The following is a 24,832-nucleotide window of genomic DNA, read 5'->3' as shown; positions in this document are numbered from 1 at the left end:
GCTATACTGAAAAAGAATGGTTATGCAGATTTAAAAGTGTTGCAATTACTGCTTATCTCTTGGCATTCTTAGTCAAAAAAAGCTAGAACATAAATTAGAGGATTAGAGGAGTCTAAATTAGACTTAGAGGAGTCCTCTAAGGCAAAAAGGAGATTATCTGGATGGCATTGCGTAAGCTTGTTACTAATATAATTACTAATATCTTATAATTACTGATTCAGGCAAATATGACCTCTGCTTCCTGTTAATGAAGCTGTTTAGATGGATCAGATACCAGCATTAGGGGAAATTGGTGATTTTACTGCACTATTAGGATTTTCTGTTTAGTAAAACGTTTTCACTCCAGGTGATTTACTGCAGGCAAGTCAGTTAGGTTCTTTTTTAGTTCTAATTACAAAGTTAGGCTGATCTTTTTCTACTGATTTATATGTGTTAATAGTCTTTCAAAATTAAAAAGAAAAAACAACAAAAAACCTCACACACTCAAAAAAAACCCAAAACCCAAAACAAACAAACAAACCAAAACAAAAAACCGCCAAAAAACAAAAACCCTGCACAACCCCTCCAAAACCAAAACAAAAGCCAAAAAAAGCCAAACCCACAAACAAAACAACCTGAAAAAGAACCAAAAATAAACTCCCAAACCAACACAACAGAGTTTTGTCCTGTGCTGATGTGTTTTGCACCTGTGTGAGGCACCACTTTGGTGGTATTCCACCACCTTCTTACCTTTCTCAAGCCAAAATGTCACATGAAAATCAATCCTTGATGCTAAAGTTGGCACATTTCGCATAGTTTCTTATGTAAATCTGTAGAAGCATCCACATTTAAATCTCCTCGTAATTCTCCATAGTGAGAGTACTATGATGGAGCGATATTTATCTGGAAGATATTTTGCAAATATTCTGCATAATGGAGACTTATTTGTCTGAAGCTGAAGTTGTTGAGTGCTGCCTGAATATATGTGAGATTCAAAAGGCTGTCATTTTATTAAAATTGCTTGCTGCAAGAAAAAGATAAAACTGGAGAGAAAATTTTGAAATGACACCTTGTGTTACTGTATGTATTTAGTACTATCTTGACAGCTCTCACGCAAAATACTGAACCCAAACATTTTTGAAATGGCATGCTGTGTTTTACCTTGAAACAGAGTTTTGCCTTGTAATAGCCACAATATTCAGTTAGTAAAATTAAGATGTGATTAAGATATGTATTATTCAGAGTGGTTCATTGTGATAACTCAGTGCCATCCTTAGCTGTTGTTATTTGTATGTTGCACATAGGCAGAAAGTGATATCCAGTGTTCCACATGTAGAGCTACTCAGTGGAATTAATTTCATATTTTGTTTTGCTCTTTTTCAGATTTACAATATGTTGGCTGAAACAGGAGAACTGGAAAATACGTATATAATATACATGGCCGACCATGGTTATCATATTGGGCAGTTTGGGCTGGTGAAAGGGAAGTCTATGCCATATGAGTTTGATATCAGAGTTCCGTTCTATGTCCGAGGACCAAATGTGGAGGCTGGGTCTTTGTAAGTTCTTTGCTATTGTGTGTGTTGTGACGTGAAAATTTCATGTTCACATCTCTAGTTGTATTGACCTGGCAGCCAAATGGAGGCACAAAGTACTGCCCATCCTGGTTATCTTTGGCAGAAAAATATGTCTACTCAAAAACCAGAACTGATTGCACAGGCTGGTGTAACAAACTCAAGGCCATTGCCTTTTTGCTTGCGTGGGTGTGCAGCACAAGCCACTGCGCTTCAGTGGATCTAGTGGAAAAATCACTTTGAATGATGTCCAGTGTAGGAAACACTTACTTGCATTCTTTTAAGGAGTGCAAATTATACACGTAACTGTCATTTTAAAGTTAAAAAATATACTGTATAATGCCATAGTAGATAATTATTGGTGAACATTGGAGTCACTTGTTTCAATTTATAATGATCAGTTCATATACTATCATCCACAAAGTATTCTTTCTGGCTCGTTCTTTGGGACTATGTGGTTAGGCCTGTTTGTCAGATGCACACAAGCATGCAGAGTATGACTGTTAATTGAAATGGTAGCTTTGATCAGCTAAAAAATTAAGCAAATACACTTTCTAAGCAATTATTTTGGATAGCAAATATTTGCACTTAAGTAATGATGTTGGACAGAGTGCCATAAATTGCTGCCTAATAGTTGTATCAGTGTGCATGTTTTAGCATAATTAACACACACAGTCTTCCACACACATTTTTTTCTTTACTGCAGAGGAATGCATCTAATGTGTAATATGATAACAAATAGTTATAAAAAAAATCTCATTCTGTATGCTGGTTAAATTCACTGATTCACGTTATCTGCAGGCAGAAAAATGTTAAATTCTGTAGCTATTACACTGTGTTTCTATTTATTTTCAGCAGTTGTGCATGTGAAAAAAATAATATTCTTTAAAGAGCAGGGAGAGATTCCTCAGTTGGGATTAAACATACTACCTTGGCACTGAAAGAGTTTTGTCTGCAGCAGCCCAGAATTTCAAATGAGCTGGAATAGCCTTCTACAAACCTGCTCTCTTTCCCTTTGTCTGCAGTTTTTGGCCTTCCTGGAGAGTCAGTGCTAACATGGCCCAAGTGACTGAGCTAGTGCTTCTGCAACATAGTGCTAGAGACCAGCCACATTGTGTCTGTGGTAGTTCAAGGATCCTTACACACAGATATCCACAAAAGCTCTGAAACCTTCCCACTGAATTTTATTTTTCAGACTTCCAAAGATGAAAACATCTTTCTGTTAGAATTGGAATAGTCAGCCTGACAGAGTCTTAACAGAACAGAGCTTGTCACAGTAGAGCAAATAGGAAGAACAGGGTAAAACACCTTGGAAAGGGAATACATCAGATAATAAATTGATCTTCCCTCTCAGCCTGATTTTCTTTAATGGTAGAACTTCTGTCATCTGTGTTTTGTGTGAACCTTATGTTTTTCCTGCAGAATAATTGTCATGACTCCCTTTGGATACCAGGGAAATTTTAAAATCAATCACTGTAGCAAGTGATTGATTACTAACCTCTCATTTCTGTTACTAAATATGCTACATCATAATTATCAGTAATTAAAATCAAATCGCATACATCAATTTAATTCATCACCTATGCTCTTGTCAGTGCCTGTTTGCTTGCTCACTCAAAGATGTAGTAATTTTAAAATAGTATCTCATTAAATAGTGTGAATTTAGCAGCTTTCTTCTGTCCTGTATTCTGAGCTGGAATTCTGCACTGACATGTATTGCAGTCCATCTGGTCCCATCCTTCCTTTGTGCCTGCTGGTCATAACATGGTGATTCTTTATGCTCAGTGCTGTAGAACACTGTTTGTGTAGCAGTATGCTCATGTTATTATTTTTCCCCACTTTCAAGAAATGGAGGGTCTGTTGTGACTTTTTAGTCCTTGTTTTCCAAAGAAGTAAGGAAAAGCAATAGCACACGGCTGATAAACAGTATTTATATATGTAATATTGTGAGTAATTGCGCACTCAACTTCAACACTATCATAGACATGGTTGAAATGAGTTTTTAAGATTCAATGTAATGAACAACTGGGGTGCAGGACATGAAGGAATATGAAGTAAATTTGCTGATGATACTAAATTGGGAGGAGCTGTCGACCCTCACAAAGGCAGAGAGGCCCTGCAGAGACACACTGACAAATTAGAGAGGTGGGCAATCATCAGCTCTCTGAAGTTTAACAAGGGCAAGTTTTGGAATCTTCACCTGCAACAGGACAACCCTGGAGATACAGACAGACTCTGGGGAGAGAGAGGCTGGAGACCAGCTTTGGAAAGGGACTGGGGGATCCTGGTCGACAGAAAGTCGAATGAGAGTCAGCACTGCCCTGGAAGCCAGGAGGGCCAACCGTGTCCTGGGGAGCACCAGGCCCAGCACTGCTGGCCTGGCAAGGGAGGGGATTGTCCTGCTCTGCTCTGTGCTGGGGCAGCCTCAGCTTGAGTTCTGGGGGCAGTTTGGGGCACTACAATATTAGAAGGATATAAAGCTATTTAGAGAGCATCCAAAGGAGGCTATGAAGATGGTGATAGGCCTGGAACCTTGTGAGGTGCAGCTGAGGTCACTTGGCTTTTTCAGACTGGAGGAGACTGAGGGGAGGGGAGACCCCATAGCAGTATACAACTTCCTCTTATGGAGAAACAAAGGGATAGGCACCAACACCTTCTCTCTGGTGACTAGTGACAGGACTCAAGGGAACAGCATGAAGTTCTGGCAGGGGAGGTTTAGGTTGGATATTGGGAAAATGCTCTTCTTGCAGAGGATGTTCAGGCACTGGGACAGGCTGCTGGGGGAAGCAGTCTTGGCACTGAACCTGCCGGAGCTGAAGAAGCATTTTGGACAATGCTTTCAGGCACGTGTTGGGATTCTTGTGGCTGTCCTGTGCAGGGCCACAAGTTGGACTCAGAGATCCTCTTGTAGGTCCTTTCCAGCTCAGGATACTCTGTGAACATAAACAGAAAACACTTCTGCAAAAGCAGACCTACAGTAAAACCAAATCACATGATTAAAAATTTTGGGTATTCATTTAGCTACTGAATTCTGGGCTGGATGGATATGAGTTCATCTGTCAGAGCCAGATGCTCTGATATATTAACTCATATTTAGCTGTGACAGTTCAGTGGGTTTGGGGATAGAAGCTAACATACTACTTGGGAGTTAATGCTAGTGTTTTAACCAAATCTGAAGTCAGTTTGAATTCAGACGTACTGTTAACTGCGGTGGCTGAGGAGCATGTGCCGCACTCTGCAAAGTACCGGAGGGTGGCTGTTCATAAATTTTTGCAGAATGTGCAAATGTGTGCCCTTTGAAAGATCATTTTAATTAAAGCTGTTATTTTTTTCTCTTTTTTTCTTCATAACTGTTTCCTCCGTGCTGCTTTTTTTTTCATCCCTTTCCTTTTTCTGTCTCACACTGTAAATTAGCAGTCACTTTTAGTTTTCACTAGTGCCTAGCAATACATTTCTCATGTTCTCTTCAGAACATGCCTACTGTGATAGGAACTGAGGTACTCATTTCTATACCAGATTTCGAAACAGGTAAAGCATGTGCTATCTGCCAAATCTACTTTTTAAGAAAGTCATTAATATATTTGGCAGTCATTTTGATTCTGTAAGACACCCAAACAGTTTTTCCAATGCTTTTTAAACTGTCTTTTGCAAAAATTAACTAACTTTGTCTTATGAACTACTTTTCTTTCTCAAAAATGCTCTATGCTAAAGTTTAAAATATTTGTATTAGTCCCCTTGAGGTTATGCAACTTATCTATGTATTATATGTTAATTTCCATCATGGAAAGGAATCAGATTGTGTCCTCTTTTATTTGCAGGTGTCACAAAATAAGACTTTTCAGATCCTTGGACTCTGTGGAAGCTGGAGTTGCTTGGTATTATTGTATAGACTTTAAACTGTGTTCTCCTATGTTTTTTTCAGGAATCCTCACATTGTGTTGAATATTGATCTTGCACCCACAATTCTAGATATTGCTGGATTGGATATTCCATCTGATATGGATGGTAAATCCATTCTAAAGCTGCTGGATTCTGAGAGACCAGTCAATAGGTAAGAAATGGAAATGTTGCATGGAAACATGCATGAGTTTTTGCAAGACTGAACAGGTGTTCAGCAGCATGCAGAAAATTTAAAGGAAAATATAAGAAAACCACCATCTGTCTGAGTACAACATTCACTGGAAAGTCTGAAGACTATTTGGCATATACAACTCACTTCAGTCATTTATTTTCATTTTGGCACATTCATATTCTAGATGTATGGCATATGTGGCATCTGTATATACTAAATGTAGTCTGTGTAGAAATAAGAGGGCTACACATGAAAGTCTTCAACTATGTGAGTTACAGATTTTAAATGTCTCTGTGGCATCATTTGTAGCAAAGCATTTCATATGGAATAAATAGTAAAATAATTGACGGCGTTGATTGTGTGTCAGACTATAATATAAAGACAGACTCGCAGTAAAAACTGCAATTATTATTTAAGACTTTCCATCCATACTTTCATTGGAAAAAGACTGAGGAAGAGAATTAGACTGGCTAGAGAATGCTTGCAAGAGAAAATCAGGGAAGGAGAACTATTTGCTTTACAAGTAGTTGGGTGGAGGGAAAGCGGGAAAGGAGCAGCTGCTTTAGAATAGGATACTTTGTGGGTAGATGCAGGTTAAGAGCCCAAATTTGAGTCAGGAAGACCGATTTAATTTGTGATCCTTTGTGAACAAGGACAATTCAGTTAATGCCTCATGCCTTAAACATGCTTATGTTGAAGAAGTTGTACTGCATAAACCTGTTGTGGATTTTGTCCCTGTGAGAAAAATATATCCTATTGTTTTCAGTGGAGAGACGTATGTCCCTGCTTCATAGAGCTGAATGTCCTCTTGTGCAGTTATGTGGCACGTTTCTTGTTGGAATTAGGGGTGGGAGAGAAAACTGGGGCATAACTTGGTTACTGGTTTTGTGGGAATTGCTTCTTCCTCTCCTTGTTTCCTCCTAGGTTTCATTTAAAGAAGAAGATGAAGGTGTGGAGAGACTCGTTCCTAGTGGAAAGAGGGTAAGGAAAGTGTTAATCACAAAGCCCAATCTTTTTAAATAGAAGGATATTGAATAGCTAAAGCCAAAGCAGCACTCCACCACAGTGTAAAGCCATTTAGCTGTGTCAGCAGGGACATGGCTGCAGTATGCCTAGTGGCAGTGATTGTGTGATTGGACGGAATGCATGGCCTTTGCCTACAACCTGCATGAACACGCTGCTGTGGTGGGGGAAGGGGAGTTTACTTAGATTGAGAGATGGGAAGGCATCCCAATTTGCTTTCAGCTGCTGCCCCCCACCCTCCTGCTTGTATCATGGGATTATGAACAACCCTTCCTCTCTGCATCTTCATCTGCTGGCCATTCCCTCTGCACCTCTGCCTTAATACATAAATGGGAGCGTGAGGGGTTTGCAAAGTGCAGCCCTGTAGAATGAGATGTGGTCTCTCTATATTGACTGTTGTCACTGCCTGTCACTCAGGCATGTAACACACTGTCTTGATTTTATGTGTTTTTGTATGCTCCCTGAGAGCATGACATGAGTAACTTGTGTGTTATTGGACAGGCTAAATGCTAGTTTCTACTGGACTGCTAAGTTTTGGCTACTAGAGATGGTATGGACTTGGAAAAATAACTACTCCTCTGAGTCTTTTCAGTAAACTGTATTTTTATCTTGGAGTTAATATTAATGTAAAAATATTTTATTTCTTTTCCAGTAAACTGCTGCATAAAAGGGAGAATGAGAAGGTAGATGCCCAAGAAGAAAACTTTCTACCCAAATACCAGCGCGTGAAAGATCTCTGTCAGCGAGCTGAGTATCAAACAGCTTGTGAACAGCTTGGCCAGGTAGGCATTGTTACCACTGACTGCAAGTAAGCAGTTATAATTGGGCTAAGCTCAACACCTTCACTGTGTCAATGTCCTTCACCTCATCATCAATGCCAGCATATAAATCAAATGGCTCATTCTGTGGCCTTTGCTCAAAGCTTTGTTACAGCATTTACGAGATTGACTGCCAGTCAGGAAATTGCTGATTCAAGTGTTCTGCATTGATTCCTGACTACTGTTAAGAAAACCACCTAGGCTGTTTTAATGTTTTATTCCCCAAAGAGAATGTGATTTGGGATTCATTAGCAATGAGAAGCTACACTGTACCTAACAGACTGGCCTTCTTCAAATACATACAGCTTGCTTTGCTTTGAATTCTCTTTTTAATTCATTTTGTTGTTGTTATTTAGAATTACATATAGTAATGGGAAACTAACATTCTGTTAACTCAATATATATACCTCCTCTTAACAAAAACACACTTGGAAACCACACGTGCAATTATGACTGGAGGCAGTCTGTGTGTATATGGGCATAAAGCTAATTGATTGTGTGTCATTTCCCTTGTTGCATAACTGTTCTGGGCAGATATGACAATTTAGATACAAGTTACATAGAAGAAATTAATGGGGGAAAAAAAAATAGGGTAGGATCAATACATGATCTTGACACGCACAGGAGAGGATCTTGCAAATTTACCAGAGCAGTGCAAAGGCATAGCATAGCTATCTCCAGAGAATTCACCACTCTTGGCAAAATTGACTCTGTGTTATTGCTCTCTCATCCAGGTATGGGTCAGAGAACTCCTTTCCAAGGACTGTAACACATTCTGTGGACAAAGGGGTGAGGGTAACTGGGTCCACATGCTAATGTGTCTGTTATTACACTGGCATTACCTCATATCCCGGCAGCCCAGAGGGCTGTCAAGGGAAGTTCGTCTGTGGAATAGAGCTATTCTTGCAGACAGGATATGACTTACCAAGGCTATAGTCAGTAAGGGGTTCCTTAGGCTGCAGTAGTTCATTTTTTACTGTCAAAGGCCAGACTCCATACTTCTGGCTCTACTGATCATGTAGTTCAGTGCACCTGTGAAATAAATCCATTGTTCCTTAGGTGTTTGGATCCAGTTTATATGTATAAGAATTTTCCAGATGTTCTTTTCTTCCTGTGGCTTCTATGTCAGACTTAGTATACAGAGTGATTTTAACATCCTGTTCTTCGTAAAAATACTAAACTTAAAGGAATACTATATGCAGTAGCTTATTGTCACTAGAAGTCTTGAGCTGAAATTTTAGCTGAATGGGAGAAATCTGTTGTTTTATGAATTTGCAATGTTATTTGAGGAACTGGAGGAAAAGTCACTGTTTCTACTACGACATCATCCAGTAAGTAGTATGGGGAAATACAGCTTTTCTTTTCCATCACTATTTTCTCTTCAAGAGATGTTTCAACTTTCTGTCTTTGTCCACCCAATTATTTTGAACATTACTGTAAGAACAGAGGGAAGAGAGACTTTCCAAGTCCATGTTGTCACTGAGTCTTTGTCTTTGCATAAGGTAACTTAGCTACATTCAGGCTTTCTTACTCTTAACTACCACGTTTCAATTGTGGAAGAAAGGGGGAAGGTCGTGTAATGTCTACACACATTCACAGGCTTATGTTTCCTTCCACGGATGATAAAATATCTTTGACCTCTTTAAGAAGCAGGTATGAAATGTCAACTCCATAGTCAAAACTGCCAATAAATTCTGAAGGATAGATGTGCTAATAAGAGATGCTTGTGCTGCATCCTTATTGTCAGGAGACAGAGAGGAGAATTGTTTTGAGCAGTTTGGTCAGGCATAATTGGAAGTGATAGGATGAAATTGAGCAAAAAAAGGAATTTACACTGGACATCAGGAAAAATTGCCAAACAGTCAAGTCAATTAAAGTCTGTGAAGGGCTCTCAAAGGAGTCTCAATCCATCTAACCTCTACTCTAGAAAATATGTCTTAGTAGTCTGTCTAGACAATAGGACTAGTGGGAGATAAACTTGCTTATTTGAGGATAAATTGTGTCTAAATATGGGTGCCCCCAAAAATCTCTTCAGAGTGAAGCAAGACTAACTTCTCAAATGACAAATGGGTGTTGTCTGTTTGCTGGTGCTGTTCACAGCTCTACATAGTAAGTAGAATGAGCCCAAATTAATAACATACCACTGCCTTGGGGAGTTGATGTTATGCAGATGCAATGGTTATTTAGCAGATGTCTTCTGATGCTGCAGGACACTCTATTTAACAGTACCTGGAGTATTCAGTGCAAAAAGTGCGTTTTCATATCCCGATGCAAAGATAGAGACACATCCAGGTCAGAATTAGTTGAAAGCTTGCTGAAGTCATTGGGACTCTTTCTTTTGACTTAAGTTTTGGGGACCCGCTATTCCATGCACAGAGAAATCTGAGCAGTCCAAGGGAATCTGAAGTGTGAGCAGGAGACAGGAAGCACAAATGGAGGACAAAGACTCAGAAGGGAGTGAAGGACAAGAGACAAGGACAGAACTTAAAGAAGAGGTAAAGAAAGGAGAAGTAAATAAAGCTTTGAATGTATGATGGAGAATTTGAAATTCTGCTTTGTGAGCGTGCAAGTTTGTGAATACAGGTCTATTGCCACAAAATGATCTTTGAAAATCTCTGTCACCCTCCTTAACCTATAATTGTTTTGATAAGAGAGTACCAAGATCATGGAGATGAGGCTATTCATGGTGTCTAAAACCTTGTTTCACAGTCCATCATGTGGAATTTTTTTGGCACCACTGATACATGTAAATTCTTCTGAGAGCAGTGGGAATCTGTGTGTTGCCATGTTTTCTTTTTCAGTTATTAGGGTTTGGTCTGTGTTAGTTATTTGCATCCAACAAAGGGTGACTGTAGAATCAGATGAAAGAGCAGTTCAGCATTCATATTCAAGGATTTAAAAGAGATGAGCTCTTCGCACATGAAATATAAAAACATTTATCCTAGTACCTAATGGCTTCCACACACATTTTTTCTTTTCAGTATAGTTTGGCCTTTCATTCGAAACTGCCTGGTGAGTGGAAGCTGACCCACTTTTATCTGGTAGCCTGCATTAATGTGCTTTTGTGGAAGCCAATTAGGATACCAGCATTGCTCTGTAGAGTATTCCTACCCCACAGTATCATAACATCAGCTGCACAAAATCTCCGTCTAAGTAAGTTGCCAATTTTGCGCACATTTGATAAACATGCAATACCTGCAGCAGTGCTGATTGCTAGAGGGAATCTATGCTGTACATGTGAAAACTCCACAGATTAAAAGATAGTAATTTTTTTCTTTAGCAGGACCTAATTTTTTCTTTAGAAGCATAATACAATAATACTGCTAACTCATGAAGAGAAATAATTGCCTGATTTCACATTATTTCCTTTTCAAATACATTTTATTTTCAGAGCTTTATTTACATGCAAATCTGATACAGTAGAAATTGCCTTTAAATAGCATTCAAAGTATCATTTTATATGGCAGTTTTCACAGGAGAACATTCAAAATGCCAACGTTAGCACATTGTTTCTTCCAGGTGTTCTACAAATGAAAGGTTTGACATAGTCTTCCCTCCAATTGCTTTGTATTGCTCAATATCCCTTTGATCATGAAGGGATATTCTCTTTCGTAACTGGCCTGAAGATACCATAAGTAAAAGCACGTTGCGTACTTGCTTGGTGCCCCCAGTTCCCTCACATAACATGGCATACCAGTGATGAAAACTATTCTGATCAGTGTGTGCCTTCCTTAGCAGTTCATAAATGGCACCTCTACATCATATTGCTGATTTCACCACAATCATTATTAGCCATTGTTTAGTGCCAAGGGAGGAGCAATAGAAAAAAAATTGCTTATATTTTCTCCTTTGTCTGACGCCACTGTAGCTTGAGATTGTATCAACCAGACCTAGGAAACAGTGTCATGTTTTGGAAGGAATTTTTTTTTAATTGGGAAGAAAGCTTTGGATCTGTCTATCTTTTATGGTTTATTGGTACTTTTGTAGCTGGCAGAGATATACTGAGGTTATGAAAGGATTTAAGTTCTGTTGATAAGTGACGTATATTAAGCCAGCTAGAGTCCAGATAACTTCAACAGCCCTTTTGCCAGATCTTTGGAGTTCCTGAATTTCAGAACAAGTTGCACATGATCAGCTTTCAGGATTGAATTCATAATCTGTAATTGCAGCAAGAAATGACTTGCTGATAACTTCATACATTAAAAGTTTTATCAGCCCTGGAACTGATAAAATTAGCAGGCAACAAACCATGAAAATTAAAATCATGATGGTTTATTAAGGCTGAATAAATCTGAGGATTTAAAGGATAAATCAGATGGAATCTGAGGATTGTATTCCTTATGAGGAACTCTAATTAACAAGACTTTTCCTTCTTAAGCTAGAAATAGCCTATAATAATTTTCAGAGGCTGTTTTACTTATGGGATCTTTTTGCTTGTTGCTTCACAAACTCGAAGAAATTTGCATTTCTGGATAAGAGATTTTTTAACTCACTGTCATTACAGTATTGGCTATTGTAAGTAGCTTGCTAAAATCGACACCAACATTTAATAATACCACAGCTTTTAAAAATATCCTGATATGAGTAGTGGTGTACTTTAGCTAAAAGACTACTGGAGGTCAGGAAACTGGCTTCAGTCTAAGTGCTGTTACAGGCTCAGTGTGGCACCTCAGACAAATCAATTCCCCTTTTGGTGCTGCTGGTTTTTTCCTTCACAGCTAATGTAATTTCTGCTAAGACTGCACTCAGTCCTTAGCTTGTGCAATGCCTAGCGCAGCAGCTGGGACCATTTGATACCACAATCCAATTATTATATTAATAATAAATGAATTATATAATTGTAATCTTAAAATTAGCTGAATACCTGATTCTTCATTTTTTTGTGCTAGTTGTGATGGTCCCACCTGTCTCATGTCAACTACAATTTGTGGCATTAAAGAGCCCTCAAAATATTCTGCCATCTATCTTATCATTTCAAGATTTGAGTGGTATGTAGTGTGTGACAACTGAAATTGAGCTGAGAGTTCAGAGGTCTGAATCTCCAAAAATCATGAGTCAGTGTAATGAAATTATGTTGCCCTGGAATGAAAACCAGACAGTATTCTTCATTTATATACTGATAACATGAAGTAGAGGAAACCAGACTTTATCTTTTGCCAGTAGATGAGTGGGAAGAAGGTACCAGGAGAAGGGGTGAACCCAACAAAAATGTTAAAATGTTAAGGAAGTGATACCTGATGGGAAGAACTAAGGAACTGGGCACAATCAGTTATAAAAATAGCTGAGAAGAGAGAGGTCTGACTGCCTGAATCTTAGAGATGTTGTGAAGAAGACATGAATTGATTATTTTAAGTCATCTAGAAGAGAGAAGTAGTAATGTGTATGAGACAAACAATGGCAAATTCAAGTTGTCTGTTCCCTGAACCTCGTACCATCTGAGCAGTAGGATAAGCTGCCAGCAAAATCAGAAGAACAATCTCTTGTAGAGTAGGGTCCTGTGTTGCAGTGGGGATACTGCAACACGCATATATCAAACCAGGAGTCCCGTGGAAAGGAAATATATATGGACAGACAGATTCTTGCTAGATGTTTCAGAGATGTTTATTTCTCCAGCCGCATGGCCGGAGCTCTGCCGAGGAACTGTTCCAGTCACGGGACCAAGGGTCCTTCTGCCCGCGCAGGGAACACAAACCAACCAATGGGAACGAGGCTGAGCAGGGGCAGGGAAACCCCGTGTCTGTGCCCTCAGGGCCCCTCTCCCAGGGCTACACGGCGGGGGAGGGACCCCAACACCTCACCCGTTTTATTTTAATAAAAGGAGAATGAAAACAACTGGATAAACATTACAAGAACAGTTTCAAGACAAAACGAGCCACCCTCCTGAGTCTTTAAATGTCCAAACAGATTCTGTGGAACATCTTAGGGCTGACAGAAGGGAGACAGAATTCTCTGAGCATGCTTTGTGGGGAAACTGAGGCAGGAGAGGGTTTAACTTCTTCCCTCCCCCTTTTCATCCCCCACTCGGCATTGGAAAGGGATTTTTGGGGAAACAATTGGCAAAAGCATGATTTTGTGAGGGAAACCATGGATGAAAAAACGGATTGGGAATACACTGGGGGTAATAGGACATAGGGTAAAAGGGAAAGGTGGGATTAGGAAAGGGAAACTGTAGGGGGGGCTTACAATGGAGATATTGTCTAACATGACTACGATTTTTTGCATATATACTGCCTTTTACAGAAACACCATCAGGCCCAGTGACCTGCGATGCTTGTAACCCTTTTCTCCCTAGTACAATATTAAATTCCACCACCTCTCCATCTCCCAAGCTTGGGATGCATTTTTCAGGGTTATTCTTTTTAATAGCAGTTCTATGCACGAATATGTCTTGCTGGTTGTCACACCTTGTTATAAAACCATAATTTTGCTTAACATTATACCATTTTACTATCCCTAAGGTCTTAGTTACTATGATCTTTTTCCGAGTGGCTGCTGTTTTTTGTCTCGCTGCGTCTTTGCTCTCTCCTTCGGTCGCTCCCGTGTTGGAATTGTCGGGGCTGCTCGTGCCTGCGCGCTCTTCCCGGGGTCGCGTTCGGGGCTGCGAGGGCCGGGCCGGGCCGCACCGCTCAGTTCTCCGTGCGTCGCCTCCTCTGGTCGCAGCTTCGCTGCCGATGCCGGGCGCCGCACCCACGTCTCGGCCGGGCCCCCGAGCGATGACCCCCCCGCGCCCTGCTCCAGCACGCGTCTCGGCTGGGTGCGGCTCAGTTCTACCGCCAACACCGCCAGCCGCCGCCCGCGCGCCGCCCCTCTCGGCCGGGCGTTCACGGGGCTCGCTCCACCACGCGCTGCGCAGGGCCGGGCGGGCACCGCCGGGTCCCGCCGCTCCTCGCTCCGCCACCGACACTGCGGCTCGGGTGGCTCCGCCCGCACGCGGGAACTGCCTCGCTGCTGCTCGCAGAGCGCTCGGTGCACGTGGCCTGGGCCGCACGGTCCCTGCGCCAGGCTTCCCTTCGCCAGGACACAGCTGACATTGCTCAACAGTCTCGGTAATTAAATAATATTCACGAAAATATTCTTCCATCGGCATATATTTTGACTCCAATATTAACTGTGTCCAAACGGTTTTCCAAAAGCCCTTGGTAAGAATTAAATCCCAAGAAACATAGAAAAAGTTCTTAAACAACCATGCCAGGAAGTGTTTCAGTTCTTTTTGAGCTTGAATCAAGCTAAAATTTACAAATCGTTGTTCAAGAATCATTTTAAGTTTAAGGTAAATGTCCATATGCGGCTCTGAGAGCCAAGAGTCTTCCCACGGTTTCTCCATAGTTTAGATATGGAATAGCAAAGCAAAACCAAGAAGAGGAATCCAGAGTTACTCACGCAAATCAGTTGCTTAGGGATCGGGGATCGTTCTGCTCACAATTTTCCACCATTATGTTGCAGTGGGGATACTGCAACATGCATATATCAAACCAGGAGTCCCGTGGAAAGGAAATATATATGGACAGACAGATTCTTGATAGCTGTTTCAGAGATGTTTATTTCTCCAGCCGCATGGCCGGGGCTCTGCCGAGGAACTGTTCCAGTCACGGGACCAAGGGTCCTTCTGCCCGCGCAGGGAACACAAACCAACCAATGGGAACGAGGCTGAGCAGGGGCAGGGAAACCCCGTGTCTGTGCCCTCAGGGCCCCTCTCCCAGGGCTCCATGGCAGGGGAGGGACCCCAACAGTCCTGTGTGGTCTCTCTGGATTTTGTCGGTTTGTCCTCATTAGCCCAATGGAAAATAACACAAGGAGCAAACCACAGCAGAGAAGAGCTAACTAAACTGTAACTGTACTGTTTCATAAAAGGAAAAAAAAATGTATCCTGACTACTCATGAATCAATTAGACTGGAAGTTAGAATATTTCTAGCTATTAAAGCAGTTTGTTTATAGCTCACCATCTAATGTGGCAGCAACATTGGGTTCAGAACGCATCTGCGTAAGTTAAAGACAACATATATTACTGATGTGTTTTTCTCAGATTGTTGGCAAAGACAGAGGACTTTATTATCCTGTAGAAACTTGGATTCCTAGAGCTGTTAGGGAGCCGCTGGCTGGTCAGGGATCAAACTGTTTCACTTTTTACTTTTCTGTAAAAAGGATGGAATCTCTTTGGCTTAATAAAAAAACCCAAATAAACAGTTGCTGAGACACAGAATGATGAATTAGGGCTGAGCTCTGAAAGACGTGTGTTTCAACGGAATATTTTCTTAGCAAGGCTTATATGATTGGCTGTTTTCCCCCAAAGAAAGCAGTGTCAGTTGAGAGACACTCACTGAGGGAAATGAGTTGAATGAATTGTAGAAAAAAATCCTACAGGGAAATTCATGGCTATTTATTTCTGATTGGGGCCTTAAATAATGACTTTGAATTAACATCTGTGATTGCTGTAATGGTAAGAAGACATTGATGCACAACAGTGCAAAACCCACTTCATGGTGATAAGGGCTGTGAAGGAAATAATAGGTTTTTAACACACAGAAAAATGCAATATGTCTTTCTGGTACTGGGTCACTTGCATGTTCAAGGTAAATAGTGTTACTGGAAGGGAACAAGGTTCAGTCTACAATTGCTGCCATTAAGATTCATGTTTCATAGATATTGAAGTCCTAATTTAGTCTTGGATACATATATCAGATAGTTTGGGCTCAAGAGAACGTGTTAACAAACTGTGGTTTGGTTTTTTTTCTTCCTTTGCAGTGTACATTTGAACAAGATTTCTGTTCACTGCCAGTAACTTACCTATTAAACTAATAAAGCCTAGACTTTTCTGCTTTGCAAGCAAATAGCTGGGTAGCATGAGTTGTGCAATGGGAAGTGGGATAGGGGATGAAGTAGAAGCATCAGAACAAGCTTAGCACAACTGGTGACAGAAAGCATGAGCACAGCAGCTAACTTGGCCTGAGGGTGGTGGGAAATCTCCAGCTGGAACAGCTTTAATGTTAAAAGGAGGTGTCTGGAAAGTTTTGCACAATGTGAGCTTGATGGACTTCAGGCTATGTTGCAAAAGCCATTTATGTGGTGGCTTGAGTAGCTGTTCTGCCAGGCTTTGCAGGAGGAAAGGAAGGTTCTTCCTTGGGAATTTTGATATGAGCTGGGATGAAGATTGTGGAGCAGTCTGGGTTTTCCACTGAGTTTTGGTTGCTGTTAAACTCCCCCCTCTTTCAGGACTTTCTGCTTTTGAGGTGTAACAAGCTATAGGTCTTGATTTAGGAACGTATCATTTGCCCTAATGAAGAAAATATCTGAAAATTTTGGTGAACTAAGGGCTTTTAGTTTTCTTGACAGTTGAATTAATCCACTGTTTATAAATAATTATGTTTGCTGCTGGATGGTTATCGCGTCTACCTATGAGTCAAAGTATCTCTGGGACACTCTGAAGTTCTTCATATAGAGATTTATTTATTTAAGTGATTATCTCTTAAAAAATATTTTAATTGCTTCCAGGGTTTTCCACAGGTATATGCATGATCATAGAATTGCATAATGGGAAAGATTGGAAAGGACCACATGGGTCATCTCTTCCAACCTCCCTGCTTAGGCAGGGTCATCTTAGAGTACATGGCACAGGACTGTGTCCAGATGTTTCTGGAATATCTCCAGGGATATTCTCTACACCCTCTCTGGCCAGCATGTTCCAGTGTTCAGTCATCTGCATTGTAAAGAAGTTCGTCCTCATATTCAAGTGGAACTTCCTGTGCATCAGTTTCTACCCATTGCCTCTCATCCTACTGGCAGCACTGACCAGAGCCTGGTCCATCCTCTGACACCTCCCTGCATACACAGACAGACATGGGTGAGGTCCCCTCTTCTCCAGCCTGAACAGGCCCAGCTCCCTCAGCCTTTCCTCGGCAGGGAGGTGCTCCAGTCCCTTCATCTCCACAGCCTCTGATGGACCACTTCAGGAGCTTCATGTTTCTCTTGCTCTGAGTAGCCCAGAACTGGACACAGCACTCCAGATGTGCCTCACTAGGGCTGAGTAGAGGGGCAGGATCAGCTCCCTGACCTGCTGACAATGCAGTCCAGGACACTGTGGGCACTCTTGGCCCCCAAGACATAATGGACAACTTATTGTCCACCAGGACCCCCCAGTCCTTCTCCACAGAGCAGATGGTATGCTGCACACTAGAAAGCAATTTAAAATGCCAGAATTAACAGTGTTTAAAGCTTCTTAACTGTTAAGCAGAGGTTTTCATTTTTCTTGCAATTCCTGCCCTTTTCCCCTAAGTTTGAAGGCATCCTGTGGAAATGACTGCAGCTGATAGAGGCATGATATCAACCTAGAGAATTTGCATTTGGACCTACAAGCAGACCAAGAGTAAGCTGTTGAATCCCAGATATATTCACACACATGCCCATATCTGTTTTGTGGAAAAAAAAGAAGAAACTTGAGACTTTCCTTCCCCCTGCTCCCTGCCCCCCCATGTGTTCAATGTTTGCTTCTAATGTAATTTATGTAGCTCTGCACTGCAGTCACTCAGCAGTGGGGCCTGTTAATTCATACAATGTGCCCTTCAGCGAAGTCTTTGAGATGTTTTCACTGTAGCATACAGCTGCACCAAAAATTAAAGGATTTTTTCCAGTTCACCTGGAGGGGAAAAATGAGCATCACTCTCTTGACAAGAGATGAAAGAGAGAAAAAATATTTTTGGCCACACATCAGAGTACTTGCAGTAATTCTCATCATGGCATTGAACTGGCCCTCTGTTGAAACTTCATTTTTCATGTATTAAAATGTACCTAGAGCATAGAGCTCTACTGAGCAGAAAATGCAGTTTGTTTATATATTTTCAAAAATAATGTTCAGAGGAAATGGGAAACAGCAAAAACCATTTTTACATCTCTTTTAGTTGTGAAAGAAAGCATTGGTTATTCTAGTAAAATAACTTTTAGTTCAAACCTCAGTCTGTACAGCAATCAGTGTTAGGCATTTAGAAAAGTAAGAGAGCAATTTATTCTTCAGATGTTAATTCTTTACCACATCTAGATAAATGAGTACTGCTTTACAGATGAAGATAGTCATGCAAAGGTCTTATTGTCATATCTCTCCTTGATTTTCTGTGATTTGTTGTGCTGAAAGTTAAGCTGGGTTTGTCTGCATCAGAGCAAGGCTTGGGCTGTACAGGAGGTTGAACATAGATACCTCTCAGGAGACTTGGCATCCAGGTGTCCAAAGAAATCAGTGGGCACACCATAAAACTGATTATTTTACATGAGAGGTTGTGCCACAGAGATAGGTAAATGTACTGTAGCTGGCCAATTCACTTTTGACTCCTTTTAAAGTATGATAATAAAAGCACAGTGATCTTGTTTTCTTACTTTTCTGTCCTGCAAACAATGGAGTGAATTTCAATGGAAAATGTAGGCTTTTTTGTCCCAGCCTTTGCACACCTTGCTGTGGAAACTGAAGTGGCTGAGTCTCCCTCGTAGAGCTGCAGGCTGCTGTAAAATACCATCTTGGAAGATGCTGCTGTTTTTACTTACGTCCTTTTATTTGGAAAATTCTCAATATTCCAGTGATTCCTGGAGGCACAAGCTTATAGGATTTTGTAATAGAGAAGAAGAGGAACTCTTCTCAAGACTCAACAAGAAGCTGAGTGTTTCTGAGAAACTTTAAATAAAGCGGTAGCAACTGCTACTCTAAGGGGCTTTTTATGTGTCTTAAAGTCTCTGTAGCTAGTAAAGTGTTGATAAATTAAGGAGTAGGTGAAATAATTTTGTGAGGTACCTGGGAAGTGGGTGGAACTTCTGTGCCAGTTTGAAGGCAGCTAAACTCCCTTGCCCTTGGTACAGCTCTGACAGCAGCACAAAGGGCACTGTGAGCGAGTTACTTCAGGTTTTGAGTAACAGAGTGAATTGGTGATCAGGGACAGTATTTTCTCTAGTTTGAGTGCAAGAGAGAGGGGTTTCTCACTTCAGAGACATCCAGTGCAGCTCGCCATTACAAGTCAAAGCCCAAGGGTGTTGAATGGAAAAAGCTATTATGAGAACCACTCAAGATGGAGATAAATTCGTGCAGCTAAGGAATTCCACAGCTGATCTGACCCTTTTAAAGGTCATTGAAGAGAAACAGGTGCTTTTGCAGAGCAATCCTGGAGGTGTTCAAGGACAGGTTGGATGGCGCTCTGAAGAACCTGATCTAGTGAAAGGTGTCCCTGCGTATGGCAGGGTGGTTGGAACGAGATGGTCTTTAAGGTCCCTTCCAACCCAAACCAATATATGATTCTACCTGGAGAGCTTCCATAAAACTGGAAGGTTTTGGTCCCACTGCTCTGAGGGTTATAAATATAGTAAGACTATCAGGATTAGGATACGGCTTGAATGTCCTTGGTTTATGCCACAGTTATATTTCTGAAAGCTGTCACTTGCCACCTCCATGTTTTTAGCTGCAGTATTGATTTTTTTAAAGAAATTTCAATTGTTCTGCCTCCAAGAAGCAAAATCAGAAACAAATGCAAGGGTGTTCCAAAGAGTTGCTGTTTTGTGTGAAAATGGAAGATTGCAAAAATCTGGTTTGATAATAGGTGATAGATGAGCCCTGTTTTACTACAAGGAGTATCTGATAAATTGCTGGAGTTGGCCATTAGACAGAGCACAGTTGGGACACATTTTTAATGACCAAATTTTTCTTCCAGAAATGGCAGTGTGTGGAAGATGCCACTGGAAAGCTCAAGCTGCACAAGTGCAAGGGAATGGGAAACTTGGCAGCTGCAGGCAATGGCAGAGGCGCCTCCAATATTTTGCCCAAGTATTACAACAGGAATAGTGAAGATTGCAATTGTGAAGAGAATGAATACAAGCTGAGCCACATCGGACAGAGAAAGAAACTCTTCTCCAAGAGAAGTAAGCAAACCCACTGCATCTTCTGTCTCTGCCTTAGAAAGCCGTGGTTTGCTAACTTACATAATCATCTTGACTTTTGTAAGCATTGAATTGTGTTCGCATATTTCCTGTGTATCTTAACTATGAAACAGCGTGTCTCATATTGGACAATCAGATTTGAAAATATCTGTAGGAAGAATGTTTGGTTCTGGAACATGCAGCGGCCATGCTGAAGAGGCAGATTGCACATGGTTACATAGGCCATGGAACATGAACAGTGTTCTACAGCAAATATTTCAGTTTTCAATAGCTACTGCAATGCTTGGAGCTGTTACTTCAGTAATTCGTTTTTAATAGGGATGTGTGTACTTTGTTACAGAAGCTGCTTGCTTCTAACATCCTTTTCCTTCTGCTCAGTCAGCAGAGACAAGGCTGACTTTTAATCAGAGATAATGACCAAAGGGGATGACTGTTTCTTGTTTCCTTGACACAGATTAGTGGTTTTTCAGAAAACCGATTTTACTGACTCTGTTAAACCTTAGTCAGACTAACATCTATATTTGAAGTATATAGCCTAGTTATAGATTAGAGGCAACACAGAATTATTAGTTACTTGTAATGTTTCTTTCATCTCACTTCACAAATACAGAGCCTTAATTATTTAGCAGATTAGTCTTTTTATATAATGACCTGGCACAAACTTGAAACACAGAGTTTTAATTTATTTTCTCCCACTATATTTGTCTTGCAAGCTGATTAATAGTTACTAAGCTAATTTTTAGTTGAAAAAAAATTACTGGTTCCATCAACTATACTTGATGTTCAAATATGTGGCACAGCAGATAATCTTTAAAGAGCTACTTTTTTTTAAGTCACAGAGAAGGAAGTCAAGTCATGGGGAGTGAACAGCAGTAGTTGGAAGGCACTTAATGAGGACAGGAAAACAATTTAAGTGAGGGCAACATAATGCTATCTGATAATACTTAACACTTAAGTACTTTTCATTGTTGCTTTCTAAACATTAACTAATTTTCACAACATCCTAAGGAGGTGGTTATGTGTATAATTACCTTTAATTTATGTATGTAGGAAATTGAGGTAAAAAAAGTGAAAGTTGCTTCCTCTCACAGAGGGATCAGAATGGTGTTTTCTCCCTGTGTTCAGCTCAGAAGAGACAGTTTACACTATACCCTTCAGCTCATTAGCCTCAGTGAACCTTAAGGCACAAACTTCAGCAACATAAAATAGGATCTTGACAATCACATTGCCATTGTTTGTGTTGGCTCCACAGATGCTTTGTTTTTCCCTCTGCCCACATCTGGGATGTGCTATACAGGGAAGAGGTTAGCCTGGACCTATTTACAGAGACCTTTTCATTTGGTGTTGGCTGTTCTTCTACATGCACTTATCTAATAAATCACACACCAAATGCAAATGAGCACAAAGCAGTACAAGTCAAGGTAACATACCAAGGTTTTTCTAAACAAATTTTGTGGAAAGCTGTCTCACTGGACTGTGGATAGTTAAGAGGGTGACCTGGATACTCATGATGTGTATTTGGGTTTTTATGACCTGTTCCACTTTATTTGGGATAAAGTGTGGTCTGCGCTGGGTTGCATAAATCTTAGGGCACCTTTGGGGTCTGCTACACACAATTTGATGAGTGCATGAGATTACATTGCAGCCCTACTTGAATGCCATTAAATAATATTCATTAGTTTGAATCATTGCTAAATAGAAAATAGAGGTTTCTAACTGAACTAAGGGTCATGTTCACATTAATGCAGTAGTTCCAAGCAGTAGTGGAGTTTCAAAGGAAATGCCCTGATCTCTCCTTTCTGTTGCGCACAACAGAGATAGATTTGCAAAAGGTCATTTTGTTGGATTCCAATCTACAGTCATTTGCATAAAACTGGGATGGATGCCCTGCATCTAGGGTGCATCAAGCATGTTGTAAACCCTAGTAGTGTATAAGGATGGGTCTTTCAGAAAGATTGAAACCAGTTACGTATTGTGAGAACCTATGGTCTAAAAGACCAGACTGAATTTCTGGTAGAGGGGCTGGAGCACGAGATGTTTTGATAAAATAATTATTTTCTAGTGTGGGCATGGTCTAGAACTCATTTTCAGGTGCACCAGTGCATTTAGCAGGGAACGGTATTTTCTAAAATGAGTAAGGTCAGTTTTAAAACAGGGTCATGTCATATATGTGCCATTTGGACAATGTAAGAATACATAACTTGACTGCAAAGCTCTTAAGTGCCAGAAACCTATAAACATTAATATTTGGTATGCCTGGATTTAGGTGTCCAGAATGTTTTCATTTTTGTCCTCTTTATTTCTTTAGTATGCTCTTACTTTTATAAGAAAGATCAAACAGAGCTTTGCAGTAGGTAGAAATTTAAATAGTGAGCTCTTAAAATCTTTGGCTGTCTTGTGGCCTATTATGTTTTTCTTGCTGTGGATTTGATCTCTTCTTCCTGTGATGAACGAGTGTGCGTGATTAAAGGAATTCTTAAGCTGCATGTAGAGAAATGATGATAGGCCACACTGATTAGTAAAGAAACAGAAGGTGTGTACAAAGGGGCTACTGCATTTTTATTGAAATTTTCCTGACATTCAATTTTCTTTTGAGGTAGTCTCAGTGCTGGATCAAAATGACAGTTTTAGTAACATTCATTGTTACTGGGGGAAAAAAAAAATCCATTACTTTACAGATAATGCATTAGAAGTATGATTTTTAATGGCAGTTGTGAAAAATGGGATACAAGATAGTACCTCTAAACTTTATCCATATTTCTAGACACTAGAGATTTTTTAAAAGAATGTCTTTAAAGTGCCCAGTTTTACTTTGTGTTATCAAAAAAAAAATGCTCTTCTGTCTACCAAGTGCAGCATGTATAGACATTAGGAGAAAACTTTGTTCCTTTCAGGTTCCAATGAAGACAAACATGCTGGTCAAGTGGTGCAAGACCAGGTGGATGAGTGGGTCTCTGAAAGCAGTTGGCTTTCTTGGCCTAAATTCTTCTGGACTCCATTTTGCGACTCAATTTTGAGGTTGTAACTTCTTAGCAGTACCTTCTTAGCAGTAAGACAGCTGGTCTCTGTAGTAGTTGAGGAAGAGAGGCATTGGGATTCAGAGAGCTTACCAAAGCCAAACTTTGGTAATCTGAAGAAGGGAGCATAGATGTCTTTGGGCAAATACTTAACAGCCCTGGATCAACTGTTTGTAGGCTGTGTACAGAGGTAAATTGATTGGAGAATAAAACCTGGGGGAGTATTGACTAATAAGTAATTAAACATTAGTATTTATGCCTGCAGTGCACTTTGCAGATGGGAGCACACAGCACAAATGAATATTGATCTTATTAAATATTTTAACCACTTCAGAGTTTGATACTAATCACAGCACTGAGTCAGCACTGTGGCTAGCACGTTAGGATAAAGCAATACAAGCAGTCCTTTATGAGCTGCCTCACTCCATACCAATTAGTTAGCTCTAAGGCTGCGTTATTTGGCTGCAAAGGGAGGAGTAACCTGGCTCCTAGTTGTTCAGGGACACGTGTACTTGATGGTTCCCTGGGACTATCTGCTGAGGTCCAGCATGCTTGATTGGTGTATTAGACTTGGACGGAAGATTAATTGTTAGTTGGCTGAGCTGAACAAGATAAAATGAAGGAATGATTAAATAAATGTGAGTTTATACTTTGAATCCAATTGGTAGGGTGTAGCTTTTTGGAACTTCCTCCTACTTTGGAAAAGATGGGAGTTTCCTTCTCATTTATTCAAACATTTCCTGACTGGGTGCCTGAAATAGGTCTTTTGTGGCTTTTTTTATCCCTTCAGCAGTAACTCACCTGGGTTAATATCAGCAATAAACTTTGAACCACAGGTGAAAATGTGCAAAGCCAGACAATCCAGCTGGTATTCTACTTTCTATGTGTGGCACTGACAAAAATATCATGCTTGGCCCAGTTTCAGGTGGGAGGAGATGTTTATTCCGCTTCCCACAGTCTGCAAAACGGCTTTTGAGACTGTGCAATCTATCTGAAATGAATGTAAGGCTTATTGAAAAAAGTCACTCCGCATTAATGGCAGAGCATGACAGTTAAGGAAGGTACTTTTCTGTCAATTTTGGTTGTTCCATATTTTCTTTTCCCTCCGCTTATTTTGCTGGGGAGATTATCCCATTGAGGAAGATGGTCTTTCTGTGGAGCTTGGGATTGCAAGGATCGATCTTCTCATTTGGCACATTGGTTGAATTTTCCCTTTATCAGATTGCAGAAGGAAGTCCCATCTCATGAGGTGTGCTGTGTGTTTCAGTCTCTTTAAATGAGAGGTGACCAAAGGACCCAAGGGACTTAGTTGTTTCTAGTAATGTCTGTGGTAACTCCAAGCCTCATATACTGAGCAAAGCCTCAGGCTCTCTGTCGTGGTTTGACACTGGTCCAACGCCAGGCACCCTCGAGAGCCACTCGCTCACCCTTCCCTGCCACAGCTG

General features: G+C 40.6%; 1 protein-coding gene across 7 annotated transcripts in view; it reads left to right on the top strand.

The window, feature by feature from the left end:
• SULF2 (sulfatase 2) overlaps positions 1-24,832 on the top strand; it is a 124,708-nt gene that overhangs the window by 86,519 nt on the left and 13,357 nt on the right. For all 7 annotated transcript variants that reach the window (XM_042044241.1, XM_042044232.1, XM_042044254.1 and 4 more), the window contains 5 exons: positions 1,363-1,538; positions 5,476-5,604; positions 6,550-6,606; positions 7,301-7,430; positions 20,145-20,352. In XM_042044241.1, coding sequence (XP_041900175.1) covers positions 1,363-1,538; positions 5,476-5,604; positions 6,550-6,606; positions 7,301-7,430; positions 20,145-20,352 — 700 coding nt within the window. The remainder of the gene's footprint in view (positions 1-1,362; positions 1,539-5,475; positions 5,605-6,549; positions 6,607-7,300; positions 7,431-20,144; positions 20,353-24,832) is intronic.

The sequence above is a fragment of the Corvus kubaryi genome, unplaced genomic scaffold (assembly GCF_017639235.1).
Source record: "Corvus kubaryi isolate FWS band 111438036 unplaced genomic scaffold, C.kubaryi_AGA036_p1.0 134, whole genome shotgun sequence".
NCBI lineage: Eukaryota > Metazoa > Chordata > Aves > Passeriformes > Corvidae > Corvus > Corvus kubaryi.
Note: the sequence above shows the minus strand (reverse complement) of the source record. Positions and strands in the feature narration are given on the sequence as shown.